The sequence below is a fragment of the Drosophila biarmipes genome, chromosome 3R, assembly GCF_025231255.1.
Source record: "Drosophila biarmipes strain raj3 chromosome 3R, RU_DBia_V1.1, whole genome shotgun sequence".
Classification (NCBI taxonomy): Eukaryota; Metazoa; Arthropoda; class Insecta; order Diptera; family Drosophilidae; genus Drosophila; species Drosophila biarmipes.
Genome location: NC_066616.1, coordinates 28,041,873 through 28,061,125, shown reverse-complemented (window position 1 = coordinate 28,061,125; position 19,253 = coordinate 28,041,873). Strand labels below are relative to the sequence as shown.

General features: G+C 50.6%; 6 protein-coding genes across 8 annotated transcripts; 4 read left to right on the top strand and 2 right to left on the bottom strand.

The window, feature by feature from the left end:
• The first annotated feature begins 931 nt into the window (after positions 1-931).
• LOC108024642 (nuclear pore complex protein Nup98-Nup96) lies at positions 932-8,194 on the top strand. The gene is made up of 9 exons (XM_017094691.3): positions 932-1,492; positions 1,553-4,090; positions 4,152-4,670; positions 4,735-4,917; positions 5,295-5,470; positions 5,531-5,813; positions 5,867-6,878; positions 6,936-7,345; positions 7,409-8,194. Exons 1-9 carry the CDS (start codon positions 1,213-1,215, stop codon positions 7,888-7,890), a joined length of 5,883 nt encoding a protein of 1,960 aa, XP_016950180.1. The 5' UTR covers positions 932-1,212; the 3' UTR covers positions 7,891-8,194.
• A 104-nt stretch (positions 8,195-8,298) lies between these two features.
• LOC108024643 (uncharacterized) lies at positions 8,299-9,542 on the top strand. The gene is made up of 2 exons (XM_017094693.3): positions 8,299-8,520; positions 8,704-9,542. The coding sequence occupies exons 1-2, from the start codon at positions 8,386-8,388 to the stop codon at positions 9,385-9,387; spliced, it is 819 nt and encodes a 272-aa protein (XP_016950182.1). The 5' UTR covers positions 8,299-8,385; the 3' UTR covers positions 9,388-9,542.
• A 267-nt stretch (positions 9,543-9,809) lies between these two features.
• On the top strand, positions 9,810-13,719 carry LOC108024723 (helicase SKI2W). The gene is made up of 3 exons (XM_017094816.3): positions 9,810-12,207; positions 12,267-13,334; positions 13,399-13,719. The coding sequence occupies exons 1-3, from the start codon at positions 9,886-9,888 to the stop codon at positions 13,600-13,602; spliced, it is 3,594 nt and encodes a 1,197-aa protein (XP_016950305.1). The 5' UTR covers positions 9,810-9,885; the 3' UTR covers positions 13,603-13,719.
• LOC108024724 (dnaJ homolog subfamily C member 8) lies at positions 13,643-15,005 on the bottom strand. 2 transcript variants are annotated; one of them, XM_017094817.3, is made up of 3 exons: positions 14,837-15,005; positions 14,382-14,702; positions 13,643-14,169 (listed from the first exon to the last, which is right to left on the bottom strand). In XM_017094817.3, the coding sequence occupies exons 1-3, from the start codon at positions 14,903-14,905 to the stop codon at positions 13,795-13,797; spliced, it is 765 nt and encodes a 254-aa protein (XP_016950306.1). In that variant the 5' UTR covers positions 14,906-15,005; the 3' UTR covers positions 13,643-13,794. The 2 variants fall into 2 exon arrangements, with proteins under 2 accessions (XP_016950306.1, XP_016950307.1); XM_017094818.3 differs by having other exon boundaries at positions 14,382-14,632; positions 14,837-14,990.
• Positions 15,006-15,122: 117 nt separating this feature from the next.
• On the top strand, positions 15,123-16,384 carry LOC108024790 (probable oligoribonuclease). Its single transcript, XM_017094909.3, has one exon. It carries the CDS (start codon positions 15,210-15,212, stop codon positions 15,867-15,869), a length of 660 nt encoding a protein of 219 aa, XP_016950398.1. The 5' UTR covers positions 15,123-15,209; the 3' UTR covers positions 15,870-16,384.
• Positions 16,234-18,847, bottom strand: LOC108024789 (lipid storage droplets surface-binding protein 1). Of its 2 annotated transcripts, XM_017094907.2 has the most exons (8): positions 18,684-18,847; positions 18,318-18,616; positions 18,042-18,252; positions 17,813-17,890; positions 17,260-17,450; positions 16,820-17,010; positions 16,588-16,765; positions 16,234-16,528 (listed from the first exon to the last, which is right to left on the bottom strand). In XM_017094907.2, the coding sequence occupies exons 1-8, from the start codon at positions 18,790-18,792 to the stop codon at positions 16,379-16,381; spliced, it is 1,407 nt and encodes a 468-aa protein (XP_016950396.1). In that variant the 5' UTR covers positions 18,793-18,847; the 3' UTR covers positions 16,234-16,378. The 2 variants fall into 2 exon arrangements, with proteins under 2 accessions (XP_016950396.1, XP_016950397.1); XM_017094908.3 differs by lacking the exon at positions 17,813-17,890 and having other exon boundaries at positions 18,684-18,846.
• Positions 18,848-19,253: the final 406 nt, after the last annotated feature.

The following is a 19,253-nucleotide window of genomic DNA, read 5'->3' as shown; positions in this document are numbered from 1 at the left end:
ATTGAAAAATTACATGGAAGCACAGTGCTGCGCCGGACCCCCACCCACGACTCCCGCTAGAAAGGTAAAAAGAAATTAAAAAAGGTTCACGTATTTCGGAAAAAGGCATTTTGAACAACATGAGAAATGTATCTTTCCTTGGTGGTCCGCGCGGATTCTGCATTTGAGGTCGAGATTCGAATTTAATTTATTTTATTCCCCCAACTTTATATTATTTTATAATTTTTTATATGTGTAAAATATATATAATACACGAAACTAACAAAATAAAAACAAAAACAAAATAAAATAATAAAAAAAAACAAAAAAAAAACAAAATAAGGAATATCAATTGAAGTCAAGCTTCTAATCAGGATAATACTTATCATTATAACTGCTTTCTTTGGAATTCAATCTGAGACAGGCACTCCCCTGCAAAAAAAAAGAGGTTTAATTAACATAAAAACCATAATTATTATTTATAATGGATTATATATTAATGGGCAAGAGTTTTTCCGGGAAAAGGCCTGGAACATGAAGGTCGAGACTCTACAATAATTAAACTAATTGTTAATAAAAAAAATTTAATTTTCATAATTTCATTATTTTTATTATATTATTTTCTGCAAGAATTACCTTATTATTGGACTGTACTCTTTACGCACAAGTTTAGGTACAGGCGTTTGTATCGCGAAAAAATTAGTGTGAAAAGTCTGTTATTGGAGGTTAATGTGGCCATACTAATTGTACGCCAATAACAAACACTGTGAAGTAAAAACTTTTTTAAGTTGCTTAAATTTAATTAAAAGTACATTTAATTGGAAAATAAATTATTACTTAAGGACACAACATTTTTTTTTATATAGTGTTAATAATTTAGTTTAATTTACTTGTAAATACACGTTTGAACTAAATCCCCCTTCTTGTAGCAGTGTACTGCTCACCCGCTCTGGCCACACTGAAACCGCTGCATTTTCCCAACATCGTGAAAAAATCGGCGCGCCATTTCTGTCCACCGTTTGCGTCCGCCCCGCTCTGTTTTTGCAGACTTGACAAATTCGCGAGTGTTTACTTGTTTCTAGCGGAGCCTGGCCCGCCCCCACGACATCCGCATAGGCCCCGCCTCCTCAGATTGAGCAACGTGGTGAAATCAGCATCGCACTCCGCCGAAGGACAAAGGAGAGGAGCTCCCAAGTGTATGTGTTTATTATCTGAGCAGCGGCAGTGAGCAACATGTTTGGCGGCACCAAACCCACCTTCGGCGCCACTCCGGCGGCCACCAGCTTCGGCGGCTTCAGCGGCACCTCGACGGCAGCTCCGTTTGGCCAGTCGGCGTTTGGCAAGCCGGCGGCCCCGGCCTTCGGGAACACCTCAACCTTTGCCGCCCAGCCGGCGCAGCAGTCGCTCTTCGGGGCGGCAGCCACGCCGGCGCAGCCCGCCGGAGGACTATTCGGGGCCAACACGTCCACGGCCTTCGGGAGCACGGCCACAGCGCAGCCCACGGCATTTGGAGGTTAGAGACGATCAGTTAAAGGGGTTTCTTGTTACTCATGGTCCTTGCCTTTCTTTGCAGCCTTCTCGCAACCGCAGCAGACCTCGAACATATTTGGATCCACCCAGACGGCCGCGAGCACCTCCCTCTTCGGCCAGTCGACACTTCCCGCCTTTGGGGCAGCCAAGCCCACGATGACGGCCTTTGGACAGACGGCTGCGGCGCAGCCCACTGGCTCATTGTTTGGCCAGCCAGCTGCCGCGACTAGCACGACGGGATTTGGCTCCTTTGGGACCACGGCGCCCACGACCACAAGTGTGTTCGGCAGCGGCACCGCCTCGGCCTTTGCCCAGCCTCAGGCCACCGCTGTGGGGGCAGCCGGAGTCAACACGGGCACCGCCGTGGTCAAGTACCAGCCCACCCTGGGCACCGATACGCTGATGAAGAGCGGACAGCCGAATAGTGTGAACACCAAGCAGCACTGCATCACGGCCATGAAGGAGTACGAGGGCAAGTCGCTGGAGGAGCTGCGCCTGGAAGACTACATGTGCGGGCGCAAGGGCCCGCAGGCGGGCAGTACTCCGGGAGCCTTCGGATTCGGCACTCAGGTGACCCAGCCCGCCCAGCCGGCGGCCGGTGGATTGTTTGGCAGCACTGCCCAGCCGAGTACGGGTCTGTTTGGCCAGACGGTGACCGAGAATAAGAGCATGTTCGGGACCACCGCCTTTGGGCAACAACCGGCAACTAACAGCGCCTTCGGGGCACCGGCCCAGCAGAACAACTTCCTGCAGAAGCCCTTTGGAACCGCCACCACCACGCCATTTGCCGCTCCCGCAGCTGACGCCTCAAATCCTTTCGGAGCCAAGCCCGCCTTTGGCCAGGGAGGAAGCCTGTTTGGGCAGGCACCTGCAACCAGTGCTGCTCCAGCTTTCGGGCAGACCAACACCGGATTCGGAGGCTTCGGCACCACTGCTGGCGCAACGCAGCAGACTTCACTATTCGGAGCTACACCCGCAGCCGATCCGAACAAGTCAGCCTTTGGGCTTGGCACCTCCCAACCCGCAGCCACAACAGGATTTGGTTTTGGAGCTCCGGCCACGAGCACCGCAGGCGGAGGGCTCTTCGGAAACAAGGCAGCCACGAGCTTCGCTGCGCCCGCTTTCGGAGCCACCTCCACGGCAAGCACCCCGTTCTCTAACTTTGGCCTTAACACCAGCACAGCCGCAACGGGAGGAGGACTCTTCAACTCGGGAATAAACAAGCCAGCCACCTCGGGATTCGGAGGCTTTGGAACCACCAGTGCAGCACCTCTTAACTTCAACGCAGGCAACACCGGGGGATCGCTGTTCGGAAATACAGCCAAGCCGGCAGGAGGTCTTTTCGGCGGAGGAACCACTACCTTGGGTGGCACAGGAGCTGCACCAACAGGTGGATTATTTGGAGGCGGCACCAGCAGTTTTGGAGGCGTCGGAGGTTCCTTGGGCGGCGGTGGCTTTGGAATGGGAACCAACAACTCCTTAACCGGAGGTCTCATGGGCGCTCAGCCTACAATAGGTATCATGACGCCCTCGCACCAGCCCATACACCAACAGATCCTGGCTAGAGTCACCTCCCCCTATGGAGACTCGCCAATTTTCAAGGATCTGAAACACAGCGACGAGGCAGACGCAACCAGGGCCACCAATCCGGCTGCGCAGCAGGCAGTGCTCGACATGAGCAGCAACCAGTACAAGATAGCCACCAAGAACAGCCCAGCTCCAGTGAAAGTGAAGGCGCTGGGCAGCACTTTGAACAAAAAATCCCTCTTCGATGGTCTCGAGGAGTTCGATGCGACTGTGGAGGGCTTTAATCTCAAGCCCAATGCCAAGCGTTTGGTTATCAAGCCCAAAGTAAAGAACGTGGAGAGCTCGAATCCGTCCAACTCGATTGGCAGTGGTCCCAACACACCGCAGTCTCGTCCCAAAGTGGCAACGCCCGGCAAGGAGCGCGAATCGTTCAGCGGAGTCATTCCTAGTGAACCACCACCACCAGCAGGAAACTCGCCTGGCGCAGTAAACGGAAGGGATAGCCAGGACATCAGAGGCCGTGAGTCGTGGCTGCATCCCAACAACCTTGAGAAGGTGCGCCAGCATAATATTCAGACCGGAATGGACCAGGGATCGCCCCATAACAGCACTCTGAACGAGCTTGTTCCCCGCAAGCCGCTGGACACTTACCGACCCTCGTCGACCGTTCGCCTTTCGGTGTCCACCATCCCGGAAAATCCGTTCGAGGATCAGGCTAGCGCCATTGCACGACGGGAAACATTCACATCGGAGCAGGCCAACGAGAGCGTGCTCTCGAGCAGATCTCATGAGGCGGAGGATTCTACCGCCAACCGATCCCGCCTTGCCATTGAGGCAGCTGCTGGCGAGGCAGGCGACTACGAGTCTCACCCCACAGGCATTGTGCTGCGACGTGTGGGTTACTATACCATTCCATCGCTGGACGACCTGCGCTCCTACCTAGCCGAAGACGGATCCTGTGTGGTTCCAAATTTCACAGTGGGTCGCGAAGGATACGGAAATGTTTTCTTCGGAAAGGAGATGGATGTGGCTGGCCTGAACCTCGATGAGATTGGTAAGAGCTGAGTGCATTTTAATCCTGATTTGTTAACTAATTTAAATTTGCATCTTTGCAGTCCACTTCCGCAATAAGGAGATCATAATTTATCCGGACGACGACAACAAGCCGCCCATTGGGCACGGCCTGAACCGAGATGCCCAGGTCACTTTGGACCAAGTGTGGCCACTGGACAAGACCAAGCACGAGGCTATCAAGGAGCCACAGCGCCTGCTCGAGATGGACTGGGAGGGCAAGCTGCGCCGTGTGTGCGATAAGAACGATACACGCTTTATAGAATACCGTCCGGAAACGGGCAGTTGGGTCTTCCGCGTCAAGCACTTCTCGAAATACGGCCTGGGCGACAGTGACGAGGAGGACGAGGTGCCCACCGACCCAAAAAAGGCTAAAATGTCGGCTCTAGAAGCACAGCAGCGTGCAAACGCAGAAAAGATGACCCTAAACTCGTTGCGCCAGGCGCAGAAGATTTCGGAGGATGCAGCCCGCAACTTGGATCCCAAGGCCTTGGTCGCTGGAGTAGCCAGCGGATTTCGGCCGATGGACGACACCGCTGAGTTCCTGTTGATGGACAAAACACGTAAGTAGATACTTTCTATAAAGATCTGCAAGTTATTTTAATGAATTATTATGTGGTTCCGCAGAATTCTTCCAAGCTGGCGGCAACTCAGACTTCTCCATGTTTGATGCACCACGTCATCGTCCAAGTATCACCAGTCCCATTGTTACTTTGGCCCAGGATATGGTGGGCAACGAGCCGCACAAAATGCAGCTGATGAAGTCGTCCTTTTTTGTGGAGGACAATGCCAGCGAGGATGAGCCCATGGGTAGGTGGTCAATCTCTTGATGCCTTTCAATCAAGGAATGCAAATATTTAAAGTGTATTATTCAGAATGTGTATATTTTGTGTAGTATCTAGATATTTTTATGTTAATGGTTACATTTTGAGCTAAACATGTACCTATTGTTATCCTTCAACGAGATTTAATGGTTTTTAAACTTTGTCAATATCAATATTTATTCAAATGTTAACTTCATAAAAGTATTACAGGTTTATTAAATAACAAAATAAAGTCTAAAAAGCTTTGCTCTTAATAAAGGAATTTTGATTAGTTCAATGATAAATCATCATAAATAAAATTATACCGTTACACATCATTTAAAAATCATTTCACATTTCAAAATTACTCATAAATTTCTTCAGAGCCAACTGGACGACTCCTTCGGCACCGCAAGTTTTTCAATGTGGAACCCAATGCTTGGAAAGATGGCGCTTCTGAGAGCTCGAGTCAGTACGACTTTGGACACCCATCACCTGCCCTGCCGGTCTCTTCCTCTGTCTCCGAGGCCAGCCTGATGGGCGATGCACATTACGAGGAGGTACATTGTAATAACCCATATTACTCATCAAACCCCACTAATCATCCTCACAAATTTCAGACTTCGTCCATGGCAACTGGAAGCATTGTGACTGCAGTCAAGGAAAAGAAGTCCGAGTTGCCAGTGGCCAAAGCCTTCAAGTTTGTGTGCAAGCCAAAAGTGGCTCCAGTTAAGGTGCACGCCACCACGGTTCCCCTGCCCAGATCCATTGCTTATGAGATGCGCCACAAGTGGGTCGCCGATCTGGGATTCTACAAGGGACGCGGCTTCAAGCTCAGCTTTGGGCCGCAGAACTCCTTGGTGCTGCCCAACACGTTTAACAACATGCGGAACCTAAAAGAATGTAAGCCTGTCGAAATACGAAGAGTGAACTTATAATAATTTCGATTGCTTTAGTTACCGGACCATCCCTTCCCGCCTCCATGGTGTTCGCTCCTCGCCTAGCCACCGATATGTCGCCCAATGTAATGCAACTCGTGCAGTTTAACATGGTTAAGGGCAACGAGGGTATCCGGGAGAGCATTGTGCCCCATCTGGAGGTTCAGCTGAGCGACTGCCTCTCCGTAAAGGTGGAGGACAGTGAGTGTCCGTACATACATCCAGACAGCGGCACAAAACTGGTTTCGAAGCACTTCTCCGAGGCGCTAAAGCAGAGGAATGCTGGCCTTAAAGAGGACTACGCCGTGTCCGTGTGGTCGCTTCTGTTCGCTCTCTGGGGCGATCACGACGAGCTGGTAGACCTGGAGAAGAACTCCCATTACATGGTTATGTGCCGTCGCAACTTGCTTTCCGAGTGGCTTGAGAACACGCTGATGGGCAAGGATTTGCTCTCCAAGAAGGTTAGCAGCCACAGCTACCTGGATCACATGTTGGAGTTGCTTAGCTGCCACCGTGTAAACGAGGCTTGTGAGCTGGCCATCAATTACGATGACGCCAACCTGGCTCTCGTGCTCGCCCAACTCAGTTCCGGAGCTGTTTTCCGACTGCTGATGGAGGAGCAGCTTTATGCCTGGCAGCAGAGCAAGTCGGATAAATACATCGACCTGGAGCGTCTCAAGATGTACATGCTGGCAGCCGGAGTGCCCATGATGCAGTCCTCCCAGGGCGCTATAAATTTGCTGGAGGACAACGACTGGCTGACAGTGCTGGCCATGCAACTGTGGTACTTTACTGCCCCGACCTCCACCATCACGGATGCCCTCAATGCCTACAACAACGCCTTCCAAGCGGAGGAGTGTTATGCGGAGCCCCCGAAACCCAGCTACAAGGATGCACCCAGCGATACTAAGAAACCCGTTTACGATCTGCGCTACCACGTGCTGCAGCTGTATTCCAAGCGAACGCATTCCCTGGAGGAAACCCTCAATCCGATCACACATACCGCCGATCCCATGGACTTCCGCTTAAGGTGGGTTTATGATATTTAAAGGAAAGTTACATATTAATTTGTACCCTTTAATTTTAGCTGGTTGCTATTACAAACTCTGCGAGCTCTTGGCTACCGCCACTGTTCGCCTTTGACAGAGGCGCGTCTTTCGGTGGACTTCGCTAGCCAGCTGGAGAACGAAGGCCTCTGGCAGTGGAGCATCTTTGTTCTGTTGCACATCAAGCGACGACCCCAGAGAGAAAGAGCTGTCCAGCAGATGCTTCAGCGCAATGTCAGCGTGTCCGCAAAGGTGCCATTGAATGCGGAAGAGAGCTTTGTCGTTGAAGAGTTGGGTGTTCCGATGTCGTGGGTGGACTATGCGAAGGCGGTAAAGGCGGGAGCCTCAGGAAAGCATCATCTTCAAGCCAAGTATCTGCTAAAGGCTAAACATTTTGCACCGGCGCACGATGTCATCTTCCAACATATCGCTCCCGATGCCATCATAAATGGTTAGATCATTGTTAAATGCACTTCGCCCCAAGATATTTAATTTGTTAAATTTCACGTTACAGGAAAAATGGAGTACCTGCACAGCCTGCTCATTCAGTTCGAGGACACCAAGGGCAGCAGCATCCGAGTGCCCAACTGGGCAAACCAGGGCCAGATCTTCCTGGACTTCATCGACATCAGTGCCAAGTTCAAGCAGATCCGCAATGTGACAAACATTGCGGACATTAATGCGCGATGGGAGAACCTGAAGCCGCAGCTCAGCGAACTCTGCTCGCGCATCAGCCTGCTGCCGTGTCCCACCTCGAAACACCGTCTGTGCCAGAGCGAGATCTCGCAGAGCCTCAGCTGCCTGGTGCACGGCATGTGCATTGTCTGCCCCGAGATGGAGCCGTCGTCGGTGCTGAAGGTGGCCCTGGAGCGACTGCCGCTGCCGCAGGAGTTCTCCTCGAAGGAGCTGCGCATCTTGTTGGAGGAACTGCTGGAGAAGATCGAGAACGAGCCACCATTCAGCGAGAAGCAGCAGCCCACCATGATGGAGACATAGGAGCAGAGAAATACAAATCTTGCAGATACAATGTTTAGCTTAGGTTCGAATTAATTTAGGTATAATCCGTGGATTAGCATTTCCCTCGCAAAGGCTAGAAGGCGAAGGCCAGCTGTAGGATAGGTTCGAGTGCTCGCATCATTCATTCGTGACTGCTTCGTAGTTAAAAACGTTTCGTCAGAAAAGACCAGAAGAATAATATTTTTGTTGATTTGTTTAATTGATTTCTTTTTGATCGCTCTCGGTCGAATTTCTTAAATTTAGTGTCATAAGAGTAAATAAACTGTGTTTTTAACAACGATAAGCGGATTGGAATCATTTCAAATCCGATAGAGCAAAGCTGTGTCTATCGAAAGCTCTGTGGCAAACCAACCTGATCCGTCCAGCTGTAAAGCTAGATCAGTTCGCTTTCGGTCTCTGATAAGACTACAACGTATTTACTCTCTGGAAAAAGCTGTGCCCACCTGTTGTATCTATTAACTATTATAGGTAATCATGGCTACTGTTGCTCCTGCTGCTCCCGCTCCCTGGTGTGGACGGGACTCCAAGCCCCGCACCTTTGAGAAGCACTCCCCTGTGGTTTGCTATGATAAACCGGAGGCTTCGATTGTTTCAAAGGAGGAGTACGATGTAAGTTGAGCGGGTTTAAAGGGGTTTCTCCATAAATCACCTGTGTGATAAGTTATCTTTAGAGAATTACAAGCACTTTTTTGAGGGGTCTGTTTTCAATAATTTTGACCATCTTGAAGTTAAGAACAGATGTACCCCTGGCAAATGAACTCGTGCAATAATAGAAAACTAATCCTGTTCCAGGATAAACGCTATCAGGCTCTGACTGGGGACCTGGTGGAGACGCTGGTGGTGCCCAAGCGGGAGGCACGCACCTGGACTATGCAGGCGGGCGACTTGTGCCGCGTCACCGTCCACGAAGGCAGCCAGGTGGGCGACATGAACTTCTGGAACCTGGAGAACACCGCCGAGCGCTTCTACTCGGGCAAGACGCGCCAGCTGCACTCTTCGCACCTGCGCGTCTACGATCGCCTGTGGAGCTGCCTGCCCTACCTCCGTCCCATGGCCACCTTTGTGTTCGACTCCCTGGCCGCCTATGGCATCGACGAGGATGGCGGTGCCCTGCACGACGTGATTGGCACTCGGTGCGACGACTACACATACAAGCTGATCACGGGCAAGGATCGGGTGGGCAGTTGCCACAGCTCCCTGGTCAAGGCGGTGGTGGAGGAACGCGGACTGACGGAGCAGGATGTGCACGACGTGTGGAACATCTTCATGTGCACCGGCTTCACCCGGGAGACGCACCAGTACTTCTGCAAGCCGAGTCCCGCGCGCAAGGGGGATTTCATTGAGTTCGTGGCCGACATGAACCTACTGGTGGCCCTGAGCGCCTGTCCCCAGGGCGATGTCTCCATCCAGGTGGGCGCCGAGGTGCCGGACGACAAGTGCCACCCCCTCAAGGTGGAGGTGTTCCGTCGAAAGTAACTCGACTCGTTTGAAACCTGATTCTAACCCAGTGCCATTTATGTAAACAGTCTATGCGATTAGTGATGAGCAAGCTGCCACATAGTGACGGATTTTCTTCACCTAATCAAAGACCTGTTTATAAATTTATTATTAAACATTGAATTATTGCAATATATATTGAGTTTTTATTTAATAAGTTTATATAATAATATTTGATAAAAAAAATTGGTTAAGGGTTATGGCTTGTTACAATAAAAAATCATGATTAAAGGGTACAATTTTATAAAGCATTAAAAAGCTAAATTGATTAATTAAAGAATATTTAAAATTATTAAATTACTTTCCATTTAAACGATTTAATTCACCTCAAAGAGGTGGAATTCGGAACGCCACCTAATCCCAATTTTTAGGGTGACCAGTCAAACGCATTGTTCCGCCGACTCTTTTGTTGTCTTTTTGTTCGACTTTTTGGCAAATGCTAAACAAACCGATTTTCGCGAGGAACAAACGATTAAAATGAGTGAGATTAGGGGCGAGGAGAACCTGGAGCGGCTGCGCAACTACATCCTGCGCCCGGAGCTGTCGCTCCACAATCCGCTGCCGGATGTTTTGCCCCGCCAATTCGACCCGATGCGCCTGTTGCATGTGCCCCGCTGCCCGGGGAGCACCAAGCTGGCTCCTCGTCGGGATCAGAGTGGCCAAATACTCGAGTTCGTGGAGGTGGACCTGGAGGATGTGGGCGCCAATGCCAACAACTCGATGTCCATGCAGCGGGAGCCGGGTCTGCTGGAGGAAGCGACTCGCGGCTCCCACTCCAACTTTCCCTTCTGGCCGGGCGGATTCGACGAGCAGCGCCAGCAGATCGCCGCCCTGGACGTGGACAGCTTCCAGTTCGGGGACAAGCTGCTGACGGTGCCGCCGGGCTTCAGCTCTGGCCACGACTTCTCCCAGTCACAGCCTGTTTCCCTGCCACCTGTTGTGCCCGATCCCAGTAATGTGGATCTGCTGGAGAACCTAGAGCAGGACCTGGACGTGCAGGAGTGGATGAAGCTTACGCGCACCGAGGAGACAAGCTCCTCTGGTCCCGCTTCAAGTCCCAGCCAACGGAACGTTCAATTTCCCTCTGAAGAGTTTCAGGATGTGGACGATCAGATCATGAAGGCAGACCTAAAGCCAGTGCTCAACATCTCCACCGCCACGAAGAACTTCAAGAGCGACTGGGCCGAGATGGTGGACATTAGCCACCCGATCAACGACTTCAAGGAGCAGATTCCCTGCCCGGCCATGGATTTCCCCTTCGAGCTGGACGTCTTCCAGAAGCAGGCCATTCTCAAGCTGGAGCAGCGACAGTATGTCTTTGTTGCAGCCCACACCTCGGCCGGAAAGACTGTGGTGGCTGAGTACGCCATCGCCCTGTCCAAGCGGGATCTCACCCGCACCATCTACACGTCGCCGATCAAGGCGCTTTCGAATCAAAAGTACAGAGATTTCCGCAAGACCTTCAAGGACGTGGGGCTCATAACAGGAGACCTGCAGATAGAGCCCACCGCCTCCTGCCTGATCATGACCACCGAGATCCTGCGCTCCATGCTGTACTGCGGCAGCGAGGTCACCCGAGATCTGGAGTGGGTGATCTTCGATGAGGTGCACTACATCAACAACCCGGAGAGAGGTCACGTGTGGGAGGAGGTCATAATCCTCCTGCCGGACCATGTCAACATCATAATGCTGAGTGCGACTGTGCCGAATACCTTGGAACTGGCGGACTGGGTGGGCAGCACCAAGAAGAGAAAGGTGTATGTGATTAGTACCCTTAAAAGGCCAGTGCCCTTGACGCACTTCCTCTACACTGGTGCCGGCGGCAAGAGCCGTGACGACATCTTCCTGCTGGTGGACGCCCAGGGCAAGTATCTGCAGGGTAACTATGAGAAGGCCGTGGAGCGCAAGAAGGAGATGCAGGGCAAGGCTAAGGGTGGTGGAGGCGGCCCGAAGAACTACGTGAATGCCAAGCAGGAGCAGTACACCTGGATCGGACTGATTGACTTTTTGAGGCGCAACAACAAGATGCCCGTGGTGGCCTTCACCCTGTCCCGCAATCGGTGTGACTCCAATGTGGCCGCCCTGCAGTCGGTGGATCTGAATACGGAAAAGGAGAAGGGTGCCGTGCAGAAGTTCTTCCTGCAGTGCCTGGCCAAACTGAAGCCGCCGGACCGTACTATTCCTCAGGTGCTAGTACTCAAAGACGCCTTGGAGCGTGGCATTGGGGTGCATCACAGCGGCATCCTGCCCATTCTCAAGGAGATCGTGGAGATGCTCTTTCAGAATGGCTTGGTGAAGCTGCTCTTTGCGACTGAAACTTTCGCCATGGGTGTCAACATGCCCGCCCGCACGGTAGTCTTTGACTCCTGCAAGAAATTCGACGGCCTGGAGATGCGCAACCTAAAGCCGGGGGAGTACATCCAGATGGCCGGCAGGGCAGGACGGCGAGGACACGATGAGACGGGGACGGTTATCATTTTGTGCAAGGGTAATGTGCCACCATCAATGGAGCTGCGGCCCATGATCCTCGGCTTGCCCGAGAAGCTGCAGTCGCAGTTCATCCTGCGCTATGCCGTGATCCTCACATGCCTGCGCATCGAGAGCATCAAGGTGGAGGATATCATGCAATTCAGTTTCAAGGAGTTTAACCAGAAGCTGCAGTTGCCCACGCAGCAGAAGCAACTGCGCCTGGCCGAGGACAAGTTCGCCATGCTCCAAACGCTCGGCGACCACCTGCAGCCCCTTGTCAACTTTTACGATAGGGCCGTGGAGTACTGGAAGGAGAAGCACCGCATCATGGTGGGTCTAGATTTGAAAACAGCAACAAATAATGGATCTAACCTTTTCATACCTTTTAGAAATTCATTGTAACCCAGGCCAAGATCCAGAAGGAGCTGAAGGTCGGCCGCGTCATCGTCATCACCCAGGGCAAGCATTACAACAAACTGGCCATTCTACTCAACACCAAATCCGTCCCAGGCAAGGATACCGTCTACAAAGTGCTGGTGCTGGACCATCAGTTCAAGGCAAAGGATAGCGATAGCCTCCAGCGGGGCGAACTCTACTACAAAATACTCTCCCTGACGCCCAAGAACAAATTCTTCCAGCCAGAGGGCATTGGAGGACACTCTGTTCTGGACATCAAGGCCATGGACATTATAAGCATTACCAAGAACACATTTAAAGTGGATGCCGATGTCATTATCCGGAACTGGGAGCAGCGACAGCTGGAACGCTTCAAGGACACGCCGCCTGGTGGCACCGTGGTCAAGGCTGTGACCGAGCTGCATCAGCTGAATGAGAGTTACATCGCCAACCCGGAGAGCATCAAGTACGTCAATCTGTCCAAGGAGATCAACGTGAACGCAGACAGCGAGGTGGCAATGCTCAACTACGTGGATCACTTGGGCCGCCAGGTGGGCGACTTGTTGCCTCACACCAACATAGCCGGCTTCGAGCAGGAGTTCGCAAAGGTCTACGAGCGGCGGATGCTGGAAATCCATATCGAGGAGTTGCGCTTCAAGAACTCCGCGAAAAACCTAACTCTCTATCCGGACTACTGCAACAAATTGCAGGTGCTTAGGGCTCTCAAGTACATAGATGAACTGGACGAGGTCACACTTAAGGGAAAGGTGGCCTGCGAGATGGGCCAGAACGAGCTGCTGATTACGGAGCTCATTCTGTGCAATATGTTTAACGATCTCGAGCCCGCTGAGATAGCCGCCCTGCTCTCGGGCCTCGTCTTCCAGGCGAAGATCCAAGGGGAACCGGTCATACCGGAGCCCTTAAAGAAGTGCGTGGCGGACTTTGAGAAGATCAACGACACTATTCTTGCCGAGGAGCAGCGCTTCCAGGCCGCGATCGAGGCCGAAAATCGCCTCAACTTCGGCCTGCTCGAGGTGGTCTACGAGTGGGCCAGGAACAAGGTAGTTTTTTCTGTCTTATACTATAATGAGTGTCCCTTTTATATCCACTTGATTTGATCCACAGCCCTTTGCTGAGATTATGAAGCTGACTGAGGTGCAGGAGGGCATCATTGTGCGATGCATCCAGCAGCTGGACGAAACCCTGCGCGATGTCAAAACGGCCGCCATACGGATTGGCAATCCTGGCCTGCAATCCAAGATGGAAGAGGCGTCGGCGGCCATCAAGCGCGACATTGTGTTCACCGCCTCCCTGTACACGGAACTATAGTCGGATGAGTCCCAACGTGAGAGGAAAGGCGAGACAGAAATGTGATTTCTTACATCTATTCATTATGCACGTGTCAATTACAATTCCAAAGGATACTTATAAAAAATGTAAAAATAATTATGTGCAACGCGACGCGGGAAGGAGGAGGTGGTCTGGCATAGAGCAGGATCGACGCCGCGCTGGGAAGCAATATTATCGCGACTCGGGCTTAAACTTGGGTGGCACCATCATGCCGGTCATATGCTTTTGTTTCTTGGCCTTCTTGGACTTTTTGGCGCCCGACTGAAAGTCATGCCAGCTATTGACGCGGCTCTGACGCGACTCCTCGAAGTTCTGCTGCCACTCGCGGTCCGCCTTGATGCGCTCCTCCTCCTCGATCTCGGTTTCGCGCTTCCTCTTGCGCTCCTCCTGGTCGCGCTGGTCGAGCTTCTGCCGCCGGCGTTCCATGTCGGCGAACAGCTTCATGACCATCACGTATATGGCATGCTTGTACTTGGTGGGATCATCCTCGGGTATGGGCTCTGTGGGCCGACCCTCCTTTTTGAGCTTTTTTCGCTTTTCTGCAATCTGAAAGGCAAGTAAATGATTAATAAAATATGGTTGTCCATAAAAAAGCAGCTCTGTTGTTGAATTTTCTTTTATTTTGATGTGTATATATAGAAGACAGGTCAAGGAACCTCCCACAGAGATTTCTCTATGCCCGGGAGAGCACTATACACATCTATGGTTCCTCAATAAGGCTGCTTGGTTTTCGACATCGCCGAAGAACCGAGACTCACCATTTGATCCGTTCGCCCCTTGGCCTCCTCGTACACCTCCAGACACCTCTTGCGCGTGAGTTCGTTCTCCAGGATCTTCCAGGAACGCGACACAATATCGAATGCCATTTGAGCGCGCTCCTGGTTGTCGGGATTCTTGTCTGGATGGACGAGGATCGACAAGGTGCGGTAGCGCTTTTTTATGTCCGCCACCTCGACCTCGGGCTCGATTTGGAGCACCTCAAACGGATTGAGATTGAAGTACGTTGAACCTGGACGAAGTAAACGATCAATTTGTTGAGAAGGAGTTAAAACTGAATCACGTTTTTCAATTTCTTTCACCTGCAATATAGGCACAAAATCATTTACTCAAGTGTACATAATAATAATGGTTTATTTTAGTTTCGAGCGGCTGCCTTGGGAGGAGCCAGACTCAGTGAAAAGGGCGAGCCCGCGGTTTCGCCCGCCACACTTACTTCTGAGTAGAAGTCCTCGAATGTCTCCTGGGAGGTTCCCGGCTGGTCTCTGGTCGAAGAGGAGGACATGGCTGCGATTATAGCAACGCTTTTTGCGTTTTCCTACAACAATTTCTGACAAAAATGCAAGTCGGTAGAGGTGAGTGAGTGCCAAGCGATGTTATCGATAGATGTACGGGGATTTGGAAAACTATCGCAAATTAAGTAACGATAGGCTGAACACATAGGCTAGGGTCGACCTACTTCAGTGCTGGAAAGTGCTACCTCCTATCGAATAGTTGTTGCGCAGACTATCGAATACTTATCGAACACATGGTGCCCGCTTTTTTTTACTTGTAAATAAATAGCATAACTCCCTGGGTAAAAGCAATAAATGCTTATGCTTCCTCAACTGCAACGTTTGGGATTGTTTGTGAGCCGAAGGATCCTGGGAACTAAGAGCTTCATCAGCTCCAATTCAACTGCCAGAATGAGCAGCACTCCAGACGTTCCTGGCTTGGACACGGACATCGTGTGGATGGACCTGGAAATGACCGGGCTGGACATCGAAAAGGACAAGATCCTGGAGGTATCCTGCATCATAACGGACAAGGACCTAAACGTAAGGTCCGAGGGCCCCTGCTTCGCCATCAACCATCCGCAGGAGGTGTACGACACGATGAACGAGTGGTGCATGAAGCACCACTACGAATCTGGGCTAATAGATCGGTGCAAGGGCTCGGATGTAAAGCCCGAGCAGGCCTCCGGTCTTGTGCTCTCCTTTCTCGAGAGGAACATACCAAAGCGCGCCTGTCCCCTCGGCGGAAACTCCGTCTACATGGACCGACTGTTCATCCAGAAATTCATGCCTCAGGTGGACGAATACCTGCATTATCGCATCGTGGATGTGTCCACCATCAAGGAACTGGCTAAGCGGTGGTGTCCTGAGGTGGCCAATTCCGCTCCCAAGAAAGTCTTCGCCCATCGCAGCCGGGACGACATCCTGGAGAGCATAAATGAGCTCAAGTACTACAAAGCGAACTTCTTCAAGTAAAAAGGTAGACTGTCCTCCGTAGTTCATCCATCGTTATGTAAAATTTTAACTTAAAATTAAATTTTCACTTAGCTAGTTTCAAAAATGTATGATTTAAAGACCTCTGTTGATAGGAGTAAAGTTCACAATAGTGATTTAAAATTATACATCTCAAAACTTATTCTTTTAAATCACTTTTATATATTTAAATGCTTAAAATGATGGCAGTATCAAACAATCATATATTTTTAATATCAATTTAATATTCATTTAGAATATCGAAAAATTCTTCTATACGACCACTTGTTATCTAATCGCTACAAATGTAAACCTCAGTGAGGAAAACAAAGTACATTCGTTTCGACCAAATAAGAACAGTGTGAAATATGAGAATGGGCTTATATTTATTGGCAAGAGCATTATGTAAAAAAAAGATACACAATAGCGTTTACTGAATTTTCCGTATATGCACGGAGAAGCAGAACTCTATCATAAGAAATAAGAATACGATGGCAATAAAGAATTCAATGCTAGTAGACGCCGTTGATGTTATTGTGGGCGGCTGAATAATGGTTCGGCTCCTGCCTCCTCCGCGAGGACCTGTGGTTGGAGTTGGCGCTGTCGCTGCCCGTCACCTTCTCCGCCTCCATGCGTCCGGATAGAAAGCTGGCCACGCGTTCCTGCCGGATGTTCTTTGTGAGATCTTCCATTCAAAACTAGACATATCGCGCACTCTTACCAGGTAGGCATTGGTCAGACCCTGCAGGTTGCCGTAGAACGCCAGCATTCGCTTGAAGAGAGATTCAGCTTCCTCCTTGGATATGGTCTTCACCTTGTCCAGTCGGGAGATTGAGATAATGCGGTGGTTGATGTATACGATTTGGTGGGCCACCTCTGTGGTCGTGTGTGCCAGGTTTCTGTGGGGATGGGTTTCAGTTGGAGGAGAGAGATTTTTATTTGTTTTCACTAACCTGGGTATGTTGGCTGCCACATGGGCGCTGAAGTTCACCAGGTGCACCACTCGCCTGGCCGACTCGCGGGTCAGGAGCACTATCAACTGCTCCAGCGTGGCGGGCCTGGCCTGATTCTCGGGCTCATCTGCACTGAGGTAGACCCAAAGTTCCTTGGCCTTTTGAACGGCCTGCTTGGGGTCGGTGGCAATCTGCGGGACCAAGTTAGTTATGGTTAATGGTATCTTTATTTCGGTTTCTCAAGCCTTGTGGTTTCTATAAACAAGTTATATTGTTATAAAAAAATTATAAATATCACGAAACCCCAAAAACATTTGAGGGCAGGAATCCAAGTTTGGATATAGGTACTTACAAAAAAAACCGTGGTTCAATATTATGTAAATCATATGATATAAAAAATATTTCTAAAAACCCTATCCTACTTTTCAACTTTTACTCACCAGCTCCGCGGCATAGATGAGCACGTGGATAGCCTCCTTGCTCTGTTTCTTGAGGGCGCGCGCCTCTGCGATGGTTCTTTGGGTGAGGCGGCGCTTGAGCTTGCGGGAGAAGCGTTGACCGTGATGGATCGCCTTGATGGCGCCCCGCTCCCGCTCGTCCGGCACCGTGTCGTTATCATCCTCCTGCGGGCCTGCAAAGCGGATATGGGGATTAAGTGAGTGCCCATCTCCATGCCAAGTCGATTTTTGTGCTTTTTGTGTAACCGCAAGCGCGGATCACGCTGGATCCCGACCAGGGCTTATCGCCACTTTCTCTAGCTTCGGATTTCAATGAATTCGCCATTCCCCAGAGATAACCTCCCCGACAACGTCGGCATTTAAAAATAAACTATGAGATGAGTGCACCCTAAGGTGATTTGCTGCTTTTCCAATGCTTCATTTTAGACATAGGATTTAAGCATCTTATTTAACACTATATGGAGTTCTTTGAACCGTCAAACAACTTATATAAAATGTGTTTTATTAATTTAGAAATGTGAGTAGTTATACTAACTTTTTTGGCCAAGCATTCGTGTTAATTGCAGTCGAATCGGCGCAATATGACCATCCAGGGTCGAAAGCAATTTTTGAACTACAATAATTTTGAATAATAAACATGTAACATAAGTGTGACTTTAAGAAATATTATTTAGGAGATTGAAAAGGAACTTATCTACATGCATTGTAGAATTCAAAATTATCAGGCCAACCCGCCCTGACATCACTTTTAGGCAAGGACTCACCATCGGTCTGATCCTGATCCGTTTGGATGGGCACCAGGTACTTGTCCACGAACTTGTCGCCGGCCGTGAAGGCTCCATCAATGCGGTCGGCGGCGTAGGTGGTCAGTGGGCTCTCCAGAACCGCGTTTCCAATCAGCTTGACGGAGTCGGCTCGCTTCAGGACCGGACGCACCAGGTGATCCGACATGTACTCCTTGGTGTTCCAGTACATCTTTAAGCCAAGAAGGATGCCCTTTTGTCAGCGAATGGGGATGAGCTACCGGGTGGCTTACTTACCATTTCGGGCGGCAGATAGACCAGGGGGATGCGCTGCTCCAGGATGTCCAGGCTCTTGCACATCACATTGTCCAGGCGCTGAATGGAGGGCTCAAAGAGCTTCACCGCCGGCTGAATGGTCTCGTAGGCGGCCGAGATGGTGGCCTCGGCCGTCTCAAAGTACCAGGAGAAGAGCCTGTTGTTGTTCTTGACCTTGTCGTAGATGGTCTCCACGCGCTTCACACTAGATTCCACCAGGGGAATGGAGCCAATGCGATCGATGGCCTCCAGATGGAGTCCACTGCCGCTGGTTGCAGTTGCTGGGTGGATTCAAAGGATCGTGTTATTAGAGGGGGATAATCTTCCCAGCGAGCGCGTGTCACTAACCCATTGGTATTTGGGATTTCTCAAGGGGATTGATACGAAGTCGATGAGGGAACTGTTGCTGTCGCCGGTTCAATTGAAACTGGCAGGCCTCCGATCGAGCTGCTCCCATATAGACTTGGTTCCGAAATCGGCCGGGCTGATCATGCTGGCCGCCCGGATGACCTTTTGCCAACTGATAAGGCGCACAAACACCGTGCACCTAGACGCTACGCCGGACTTATCAGCCACCACGCCACTAGAATTAGTATGGGGTTCCAAAGTCGAACGGGCCATATAAGTGGCTGCAGCTTAGGAACCCCGTGCATGTGAATCACAATCCCAAGATATCTCAGCGGTCATCATAATCGCACCACAAATCACCCGATTAGCAGCCGTACTTGCGAAAATAGGTGAGCTAATTGGGAACAAGTGACGAAAAAGTCCAAAATGCAGTCGGTCTGTTGAATAATTGCGGGGGCGTTCGGGCTCGGGTTCGATGTTCTCGATTCTGCTGCTCCAGACAGCATCTATGTTAACCCTCCAAAGCAAGAGAGGGTGTAAGACTATCTGAAATATAAATACTAAAACCTT

Bases quoted from the DNA above. Each gene is read 5' to 3' on its own strand.
- LOC108024642 (XM_017094691.3), top strand. From the start codon at position 1,213: ATGTTTGGCGGCACCAAACCCACCTTCGGCGCCACTCCGGCGGCCACC. The intron at 4,091-4,151 runs GTAAGAGCTGAG...GCATCTTTGCAG, and splicing joins CCTGAACCTCGATGAGATTG to TCCACTTCCGCAATAAGGAG. The intron at 4,918-5,294 runs GTAGGTGGTCAA...AAATTTCTTCAG, and splicing joins CAGCGAGGATGAGCCCATGG to AGCCAACTGGACGACTCCTT.
- LOC108024790 (XM_017094909.3), top strand. From the start codon at position 15,210: ATGCTTATGCTTCCTCAACTGCAACGTTTGGGATTGTTTGTGAGCCGA.
- LOC108024723 (XM_017094816.3), top strand. From the start codon at position 9,886: ATGAGTGAGATTAGGGGCGAGGAGAACCTGGAGCGGCTGCGCAACTAC. The intron at 12,208-12,266 runs GTGGGTCTAGAT...CATACCTTTTAG, and splicing joins AGGAGAAGCACCGCATCATG to AAATTCATTGTAACCCAGGC. The intron at 13,335-13,398 runs GTAGTTTTTTCT...TTTGATCCACAG, and splicing joins ACGAGTGGGCCAGGAACAAG to CCCTTTGCTGAGATTATGAA.
- LOC108024724 (XM_017094817.3), bottom strand. From the start codon at position 14,905: ATGTCCTCCTCTTCGACCAGAGACCAGCCGGGAACCTCCCAGGAGACA. The intron at 14,703-14,836 runs GTAAGTGTGGCG...CCTATATTGCAG, and splicing joins TCGAGGACTTCTACTCAGAA to GTGAAAGAAATTGAAAAACG. The intron at 14,170-14,381 runs GTGAGTCTCGGT...CTTGCCTTTCAG, and splicing joins AGGGGCGAACGGATCAAATG to ATTGCAGAAAAGCGAAAAAA.
- LOC108024789 (XM_017094907.2), bottom strand. From the start codon at position 18,792: ATGGGAGCAGCTCGATCGGAGGCCTGCCAGTTTCAATTGAACCGGCGA. The intron at 17,891-18,041 runs GTGAGTCCTTGC...AAATTATTGTAG, and splicing joins GGATCAGGATCAGACCGATG to TTCAAAAATTGCTTTCGACC. The intron at 16,529-16,587 runs GTAAGAGTGCGC...AACATCCGGCAG, and splicing joins GTCTGACCAATGCCTACCTG to GAACGCGTGGCCAGCTTTCT.
- LOC108024643 (XM_017094693.3), top strand. From the start codon at position 8,386: ATGGCTACTGTTGCTCCTGCTGCTCCCGCTCCCTGGTGTGGACGGGAC. The intron at 8,521-8,703 runs GTAAGTTGAGCG...ATCCTGTTCCAG, and splicing joins TTTCAAAGGAGGAGTACGAT to GATAAACGCTATCAGGCTCT.